Source organism: Helicoverpa zea, chromosome 16 (assembly GCF_022581195.2).
Source record: "Helicoverpa zea isolate HzStark_Cry1AcR chromosome 16, ilHelZeax1.1, whole genome shotgun sequence".
NCBI lineage: Eukaryota > Metazoa > Arthropoda > Insecta > Lepidoptera > Noctuidae > Helicoverpa > Helicoverpa zea.
The window spans coordinates 6,526,133-6,536,522 of record NC_061467.1 but is presented as its reverse complement, the minus strand read 5'-3'; the positions used below and the strand labels follow the sequence as shown (position 1 = coordinate 6,536,522).

Sequence of the window (10,390 nt, the reverse complement as noted above, 5' to 3'; positions counted from 1 at the left end):
CCCCGTTGACGTCAATCGCGTAGGAGTACGGTCGACCGTCGGTAACGTAAACTTTAAATTCCATGTTATTTCCGTTGAGAAACCTTGGCAATATTTAATACCAGTACCTATTTTTATCAAAAAATATTGATACACTCGCACTACCACAGATTTAGAGAACATCTTTTACCAATACCGGTTATCAACCCTTTCCCAATACTATTTACCACATAAATATTCAGAAGTCCAAAAATACTTTTCTATAAAAGAAAACTCCAATAAAAAACCTAGGGCTTCGATGTTATTAAAACATTTCACGCGTCACCAACCGTTTTAGCCAAGGCTTGAAGAGGAATCAATATAGATGCTTTTCGTATTCCGTATCACGTAGAATCAATTTAAGAACTCCTGCGGCGGGTCAACGGATATTTATGAAGATAACTTCGATTTATAGAGATTGCTTTGCGTTCTTTACAACGCCGAGCAAAGTTATGGCTCAGCGGTGTAGCTATAAGTGCTCGATGAGATAGCTCGCCGCAAATGAGTCTTGGGTCTTATTTATTTTTGGGGGACATTCAAGGTGTCTCTTCGTATAAGTTTTGTACTAAGTTACTTCAATGTACGCATATAAAGTTTGGCTGATCAAATTAAGGAATATTAAATTTTCATGTGTGGCTATTCACATAACTTTCATAATGTGGTTCAGAAACGCATTCTATTTCCCATTCTGTGTGTGCTATGTACTCTAGATATTCACCAGTAAAATGTACTTTTCATTCCTCTTAAAAATAAAGTTTACTTCTATGGTCAGTATTTCTTGTAGTAAATGAAAGAATTAAACGTGTAAGGCCTGCAATTTATGGACATCTGCAGCTAATACAGTGTTGACTCGAAAAGTACAGAAAATAGCATTTTGCCGTCAACGTCTCGAATGTTCTTTGTTTTTCTTCTAAAAATGTGTTTTTGTGTACTTATTTTTCTTTAGAACAAAGTTTTCAACTTTCTGTTGTGTTTAGGACTTCTTAGTGTTCGTAAGTTCCTCTTGGCCTACATTCTTTTATGTTAAGGGAAAGTCTTTGGAGTCGACTTTTTTAAGTTAACAAGAAGACGGATATTAATCAAAAAAGTAATTCGCTAAATGTGTTGCTAAGTGAAAAACTCGAAAAGCTATAATTTACTGTTTTAGATTTGAACGCAGTACTCAATGAAATTGTTTTTTTGGGTGATCTTAGCTACCGCCACCGGTGAAATGGTTCACTCAGAACGTAAAATATATCATGTATAAATTTTACATGTAGATTCATCGTTTTATTAAAGTAATATTATCTGCTAATTATGTAACGGAGTTCTAAAAAGCAACCATCTGACACCGCTTCAAAATGCAATGTCGTATAATTAAAAATTGAATTAAAATAGAATAATTAGCTAAATCGCCCTAAAAAGTTGATAATTTAATAGTAATAGTCGTAAATATAGTGTACAAATGTTTGTGACGTAATTGCAAAAGGATAACTCGTAAAAATCTACACAACACGGAGGCGGTCAGCTGTCAACCGCTCAGTTCAAATAAATCGGATTTTAACGGGAAGTATCTCTCTATTATAACTGTAACACGCTTTATTATACTAATTCTCTGGCAGTAGATTATGTTATTTACTTTAAAAGTGAGAATAACGAAAAAAAAATAAAAATTAATATCAATTTTGTAACCTACCTTATCTTAGAAAATTAAAAATTAAAATCAAATAAAACTAAAGAAGTCCCAATACATTCTTGATTTTCATATAAGTTACATGTTCCTTTAACAGTAACTTCTGTTACATTACACATTAAAGGCAAATTATAGATAATTTATGTTAACAAAATCTATACTTAGCTACATTTCAATTTTGTACTTAATTTTCTATTAATTAAATCAAACTGTTCTATGCTATATAATCTTGAAACTACTAAATTCATATTTTAAATAATCCAACACCTAAACCTATTACCTAAAACTATTCTTTTCTGTCTTTCTCATCTTGTTTACTCCACGCTTTCAGTAAATACCTGACACCATGTTCGTTATGACAAGGAAGGCCACTGCCAAGGACATGGAGGTGAAACTGAAGTTAGCCCTGGAAAAGCTCAAAACATCCGAAGAGCTCTGTCAACAACTGTTAAGGGAACGTGATGACAGCGAGGAAGAAATTCAGAAAATAATTAGTAAAAACTCTGAATTGAAGTCTCAACTTGCAGAATTACACATCCAATATATGGATGTGCTGGATCAGCGGGATAGGTTACAGGATTTTGTAGGTTCTTTTAGTGAATGTAGTGATGCTCATGAGAGGGCTTTGAGTCGCATTAAGGTACTGGAGACAAGCTTAAATGATGCTCACAAGTCAATAATATGCTTCAAGCAAACCCAACAACAACAGGAAAGTGATGACACTCACCGCCTTTTCAGTGAGCTTGTTACTTCAAATCCACCTCATATTAATAATTTGAGTCACAAAAAGATTAAAAAATACATAAGAATAAACAAATTGATACAAAAAATTAAGAAAGTGTGTCATAAACAAAAATCCACACATAAATTAAATAATTTACTTAAAACTAAAGTTGAATTAAAAAATCAGTTAAATTTGTGCACTAACCAACTTTTACAAAGTAGGCTAATGTATGACCAAGACACACTAGTTCTGCAACAGGAAATGCTTGAACTGCAACGCGAATTAACAAAAATTACACACAAATATGAGACAGCCCAATATCAAGTAAAGGCACATATTTTGGCTACCGATGAGCTGCTCCAGTTAGGTAGTGAAAATATGGACCGTCTTGATTCTCTTAAAAATAAATATACCAACTGTACTTGTTCACAACCAGCAGTACAAGCTGTCCCAGAGTTATCATCGCCTAGTACTATGCAGTCAGCAGTGAGCAGTGACATAATACCACCTGTTGTCAATGTTCAGTGCAATATTCCACCATCAAGCATTTCATATAATAATAATTCGGAAAATCAAAACAATATATCACAAATATTTTCTGATAGATTTGGTCTTGGTTTTGGTAAATTAATCTCTCAATATTGTAAAAGTAAAATAATAAACAATTGTTCACCCGGTGCCAGCTACAATGAAATAATAGAAACAATTAAATTGACAAACCTTAATACCACTTCAACTGCCATTATGCTATTTGGAGATAGTCTAGCAGTCAATAAACAAAATATAATAGATTGTGTTGAATTAATGATGAAATTAAATAATACAACAAATTGCAAGTTTATCATCTGTGCCTTACCATATTCTAAAAATTTTACTATAGAACAAAATCAGTACATATTTAATTTAAATCTATTAATGTACAATATAACCAGGCAATACAATAATAGAATAATGTACTTTGATACAAATAAATTTATAAATAATTTTGTAGTGACAAATGATACAATGTATCTTAGTTTTTATTATAAACGACAAATTGCTATATTGATAGCAAATAATATACAAATTGACCCGGGTTCTACTACGGTAACCTCTTCTTTTAATAATATTAGTAGTTCTACTAATACAACTATTGATACACCTGATAGTTTAAACTACATGGTGCGACAAAGGGTGGGCCACATCAACTGAATGTTGTACATCAAAACATTCAGGGCCTTTCCGGCAAATATTTAGAATTAAGTCTATTCATTGAACATTATATGGTACAAGTTATGTGCATAACTGAGCACTGGCACAGAAATAGTGAAATAATATTCCTTAATAACAGTAATTATACAGTACAAAGTTCATTCGTTAGAAAGGAAGCCATCCATGGTGGCTCTCTTATAATTGTAACTAATAATTTAAAATGTAAGGAACGTTCAGATATAGTAAAATTATCAGTCGAGCGCAATGTAGAATTATCATGTGTTGAACTGGAACAGTTTGTTATAATTTGTGTATACAGGCCTCCTTCAGGTGATTTTAACACTTTTGAATCAGTAATGGAAAATTCTCTCTCTAAACTTAATTCCACTAGTAAATCACTTTTAGTTTGCGGTGACTTCAATGTTAATATTTTAGAATCATCTTCTTTAACTACAAGGTTGCTAAACTTATTTAAATCATTTAACTTAGTAAATTTATTTCTAGAACCAACTCGAATTACGGCAACCTCGTCAACCTGTTTAGATAATATATTTACTAATTGTAGCGCCACAGAGACTCTGATTACCAATGGCCTAACTTCCGATCATTGTGGTCAACTGGCGCGGTTTCCTGATAAAAAGAATAAAATCAAGCGGGAAATAACATGTCGGCCCTTAACAACCAGTCGTTTTAATAGTTTGAAAAATAATATTAACGCGAAACTAGACAGTGAAATATTAAATAAAAACAATCCCCATTTAATGTACGGAGCACTATTTGATATAATAAAATACGAATTTAATTCTAGTTTTAAAACCAAAACGCTCGTACTAAAAGAAACGGCTAACTTCAATGAGTGGGCTACCCCCGGCATTTACAAGAGTAGAGCTAAGCTGTATGAGTTGTATGAAATGAAAAATTATAATTTTGATGAAAATTTTATTAGATTTGTTAGGAATTATTCTAAATTGTTTAAAAAAGTTTGTCATGCGGCAAAATCAATGTATTTCAGTAATAAAATTAAGAATAGTAAGAGTATAATAAAAGCGACGTGGAATATTATAAATAGCGAGACCGGGAAAATCAAACAGCGTGATAATCAGTATAAAATCATTAATGAGAATCAAGTTTATGAGAAAGATTCTGATGTAGCTCGCGAATTTAACACATTCTTCTCTAATATTCCAATCAAGACCACTAGCGGCTTAGACTCCTCTGCCACCAACGCCGAAAAACTTTTACGTAGTAGTGTTAGTCAATGTGAAGCCACATTTACCTTTAGTTATATTTCACCTTATGACATAGTAAGAACCTTCAAGTCATTAAATTCAAAAAAGACAGGTGATTTATGGGGTATCTCTGTTAAAGTCTTAAACTGTATTATTGACGATATTGCGCCCTATTTAGCTCGTATATTTAATGAGTGCATTGACTCAGGTACCTTTCCTGAACTTATGAAATACAGTAAAGTTATACCTCTCTTTGAATCCGGGAGCAAGAACGATCTAGGTAACTTTAGACCGATCTCAATTCTGCCCGCGTTGAGCAAAATTTTTGAAAAGCTAATTTTAAATCAACTCCTCCGGCATTTTAATTCATACAATATTTTACATGCGGAACAATACGGTTTTACAAAGGGTCGCTCCACAACGGATGCCGGAGTTGCTCTACTGAAACATATATTCAGTGCGTGGGAGAAGTCACAGAATGCTATCGGGGTGTTCTGTGATCTTTCCAAGGCGTTCGACTGCGTCCAACATGAAACGCTTACCCAGAAGCTAAAGTACTATGGTATTAGAGACAGCGCACTTAGTGTTATTAGCTCATATTTAAGCGGTAGAATGCAATGTGTTGACGTTAATGGTGTCAAATCTTCCAATCTACCCGTTCGTTTGGGCGTACCGCAAGGGTCGATTTTAGGTCCATTTTTGTTTCTTGTATACATTAATGACTTGCCATATTATTTAAAATCATTGTGTGATGTAGTATTGTTTGCTGATGACACGTCTCTAATTTTTAAAGTTGATAGGAATAGAGTAGATTTTGATGACGTGAATTCTTGTCTTTCACTAGTAACGCAATGGTTTACAGCCAATAATTTAGTTTTGAATACGAAGAAAACAAAATGTATTAAATTTGCTTTGCCCAATGTAAAAAATCTCGGTCCCGGTGTAATTTTGAACAATAAGGAACTTGAAACGGTACATGCTACGACTTTTCTAGGGATAACAGTAGACTCCAAAATTCAATGGGGTGAGCATATAACTGGCATCACGGGTAAATTAAGCTCTGCTGCGTACGCTGTCAGGAAAGTAAGAGCTCTCACCGATGTAGCCACGGCGCGTTTAGTGTACTTTAGCTATTTTCACTGCATCATGTCCTACGGAATTCTTATGTGGGGCAATGCTGCCGATATCGAGAATGTTTTCGTACTACAGAAGCGCGCTGTCCGTGCTATATACAAACTTGGTGCTAGAGTCTCCCTTAGGGAAAGGTTTAAGGATATTGGTATTTTGACTGTGGCGTCTCAATACATTTATGCCAATATAATATACGTAAGGCAAAACCTAGATTCATATAGTAAAAACAGCGACGTACATCATTTTAATACTAGAAATAAACACAAGTTAACCGCACCTAATTATCGTTTACATAAGGTACACGGTTCATTTGTGGGGGCTTTGTGTACGCATTTATAACAGAATTCCGGTTCATCTGTTGGAATTAACGGACAGTTCTTTTAAAAATAAAATTAAAGAAATTCTTGTTAAAAAGGCATATTATAATGTTAATGATTATTTCACAGATAAACGCAGATGGCAGCTCTGAAGTGGAACAAAAGTGCTTTATTTTATTTTGTATTATTCGGTGTTTTAAATTAATAATAAATAAAATTGAATTGTATAACTGTAAAATAAATTAATAATAATTAAATTGTAATATACAGCTGTGTTGCTGGGAAGTTTGTTCTTCACCGCTTCTTCTTTCCAGCCATAACACTAGGAAGTGGTGAAAGGGGGGCGTTTTGGGGGTGCTGTCATTCTTGTAAAATGTTGACGTTAAAAAGTGCTAATCGTATTAGCCTATTTTAATAAATGATTTTGACTTTGACTTTGACTTTGACTTTGAAATGCAATCAAAAAACATTTACCCCATATGTAAAATGTAAACGCTCGAAAAATAAACAGCACCTTCAAAATTTAATCCTGTTCCTAATCTATAAACACGTTCCCAACATCAGTTTACATTTATTTCCCCAATTTCCATCAAAGAGAAAGCGGAGGGAACCCTCCAAGAAATCTGCCAGTAAAAGAGCCGAGTGCAAATTTAATAATACATGTTTCGTCAGATTTCCGTTCTTACATAATGCACTTTGTGACGTCACTTTTTCCGATGTTTGGTCTCCCCTCCTTAAATGTATTAGTTTTGCATCGGCACGCTTTCGTCCCTTATCAATATTATAAGAAAGTTTGTCTGCCAAGAGACAATTAAATTGTATGTACACGACTGATCAGAGTTAATTTGAATTTTTGAAGGATCATAAAATGACATCATATTATAACACACTAGCATATGCATATTGTCAAACCTATAATAACACCTAGCGAATGGTTATATTCTTTTCATTACTACACTGCAAAGCCTATGGGTTCTATCGTATCGTAGAAGATCAAACTATTCTTGGCAGAACAAGGAATAGTTTTTGACCGGTGTAAAACTACCCTGAGGGCGCGAGTGTAATCGCGGGGTGTCATAAATAACACTTTAGCATCGAGTATTAGTGTATTGTTAGAGGAATGTCCAGATGTAGCTCGATGATAAAGTAGTGGATGAAAAGCAATTTGAGTGAGTTCAATATCAAAAGCGTTGCTATACGTTCCCGTTGCGAGATTAATTAAGACTCAGTTGGTGTGGCTAATTATCTACGTGCAATCTATTGCTGTGTTCGTAGTCGGATGTGCAGTAATATACTATTAACTATGTGGTTTAATTGCTTTGACAAATGCATCTGTACACTGTTATTGTTGATGAAATACCATACCTTTGTATTATGGTATTTTTGCGCGCGAGTGATGTAGAATTTATGACGAGAAAAGTAATATTTAAAAATTTGAAAATTTTGTATCATCGTTAGAATCTAAAAATAAATTAACAAGATCAGTTGTAATTATAAAATCAAAGTCCACCGATTGCCTATCATCACGTTAGGTACGATTTTTTCTTGCAACTCATCTCACCATATTGCTCGAGGGATGAAGGATGCGTGATGGGCTCAGCATTATTGCAATCAGTATATTCAACCTCAGCCTCCCCTAACAGCCATGAGTTTATGGGACAAGGAGGATGACAATGCCATAAGCACGCTTATGGAGGATTGATAAACGAAGGATAATGTTCTGGGGGTTCCGAAGATGGGCATGGAAGGGTAACTGCTGTTTAGTCTACTCATATGAATGGTCCTACCCACTTTTAAAACGCTTTAATTTTTTTGAAACCTCGTATTAAGTGTAACAGAAGTCAAAGAAATGTTGTGAGTTTCAGACTATATTGCGGTAGATGTGATATTAATTTTATATGATTTACTTATTAGTACAATCATGGAAATGGTTTTATTTTAGCACGTATTTGACATATTCGTCTGCATTTTTTTGTTGTATACAAAACCATAAAAATATGAATATATTTTATTTATATTAAAAGCTTATACAAACCCCACCTACCATGAATACATTTCCGCACGCCAAAAAAAAAAAAAAACAATAAAAATACAATGCGATACAACCTCCACCCACAACACTACAATAAGAACGATGTAATATATTATACTTTTATTTGTAAATAGAACTAAACAGCTGAGCCTGTAGCGACGACAGCACCAAACAAAGCGTACAAGTGAACAACATTACTTATGCTCCTTCGGAAAATATTCTGCTCCTCAAATTTGGTAAGGGAACAAATGCTCTTAGCAATGTGGTACGGTAATGTACGCCGGCCCCCTGAATTTTTCATTCCCTTGTGGCTCGACAACTAAGCATTACCAAAATTGCTTCATATTTCTTTTCTAACACATACTGAGGGGGGATAGTTAGGAGAATTGCTCCTTTATGGACTGAAATGAGGATCATAGTGATGGACCTAATTGGTTTTTGTATTTTTTTGTGATAGTGATGGGTGCTTAGTATTGTTACGCCTGTTTTAGACTTTGGTGAACCATGATAGTACATTGAATTGGAATATCATTCCTAACACACTTATCAGTTTGTGTGACTGATGTAAGCATCTTCTATGAAATAGAATGCCACTTTTGTTTTTCTGGAATCAACAAAATACTCATCGCACTTTTGATAATTGAAGTAATGACTGCTCAACAACTTAAAAAAATAGAATATTTTTACTGTTTAATGTTAATACAATTTCTACTAAGCACATTCATATTAATACAGTTTCCGTGGCAGTGATATTTTTAAATCATTGGGCGGCTACCTAAAAATATATTTTCGTTTCAAGCTAAGCTTATTGGAAGTCTTAGTAAAAGTTGGTCGTTAGTTCATTATTTCCTATTAAGAACAGAGTTCTTCTTTAGTTTACCTACAAGTTTATTTTGAGCACCGAAGTAAATATAGGAAAGCAAAAATAACGACATCAATCTTAATAGTCTATTTAATTAAACAGAGGGCAGAATAAATAAGGTTTTACTCTGGTTAATTGTAATGTTTACTAGGAACGACATTTTTATCAATAGACACTAAAATAATTTTAAAGGTTGAATCAAAGCTAAGGATGATCTATGACCTCATAATATTGCACTTACTCAAATCACACTACAGTAAAATTACAATAACCCACAAAAGCCGACCTGCCACGATCACCCCTAGGAAGAAAAAAAGTGTTAACCCTAAGTAGTTTAAAACACACTTCACTACCTTTCACAACTCAATTTACCCCTACACGGGGAAAAACACGAGTGCCGTGTTTATACCTAATTAAAAAAAAAATCATTCCTGATTCCATATTACGTTCTAACCAGCTTTCGTCGGCATATTAAACGCGTACTAAGTAGAAATATTTTTGATATACAAATGCGCAGACATAATAGAATTGTGCCGATGGTATGTGCGGTATTTTTCCGTCTTGATACTTATTGAGACGGCATAATAATGATATACGATTCAGGGACTTATTAAGCCTCGGTCCCGTATAAATTAGTATAAGCTATTGTTGTGTTTGGCTGACTGCGTGGGTTCTGCTTTTTAAGATATTTATTGTGCCGACTTAGGTACTCGTAATTGTGAAAATAAACCTATTTAGTCGCGCTATACTTTATATTGCCGTTCTCATAGATGCAGTAGTCTTTTGGAATAAGAATAGTAAATGAATATATTGCTTTACAGTGTTTCATTTTCGGAATTCTTTGATACAAGATCAGTGCATGTTAAGTCACCAAAATCCTGTAATCCCTTACCAGTGAAGAGAATTCTCTCGAAAAAAAAAACGTTGTACATATTCACGCAAATACATTAAAATATTCAGGCAAAGCTTCAAGGGAAGTCTAGTTAGTCTGTATTATGATATTTGTGTTCATATCACTTATGTCGATATCAAGTTGAGCTGCCTGAAGTTTACGCGTCAGCTAAAATTAAAGAGGAACGTACCGCAGTAATTTGCGGATTCGAAATTTAAATCAAATGTTTTACTGGATGGTCATATTTTCTTTTTTTTTTTCTTTTACTGTAAATACTTTTTATGATAGGTATTTTGAGGATACCATTATGCAGCCATTATTG

General features: G+C 33.9%; 2 protein-coding genes across 2 annotated transcripts; both read left to right on the top strand.

The window, feature by feature from the left end:
* The first annotated feature begins 1,468 nt into the window (after positions 1 to 1,468).
* LOC124637659 lies at positions 1,469 to 6,467 on the top strand. Its single transcript, XM_047174271.1, has 2 exons — positions 1,469 to 2,427; positions 6,412 to 6,467. The coding sequence occupies exons 1-2, from the start codon at positions 2,037 to 2,039 to the stop codon at positions 6,432 to 6,434; spliced, it is 414 nt and encodes a 137-aa protein (XP_047030227.1). The 5' UTR covers positions 1,469 to 2,036; the 3' UTR covers positions 6,435 to 6,467.
* On the top strand, positions 3,677 to 6,215 carry LOC124637658. The gene is made up of 2 exons (XM_047174270.1): positions 3,677 to 4,767; positions 6,153 to 6,215. The coding sequence occupies exons 1-2, from the start codon at positions 3,677 to 3,679 to the stop codon at positions 6,184 to 6,186; spliced, it is 1,125 nt and encodes a 374-aa protein (XP_047030226.1). The 3' UTR covers positions 6,187 to 6,215.
* Positions 6,468 to 10,390: the final 3,923 nt, after the last annotated feature.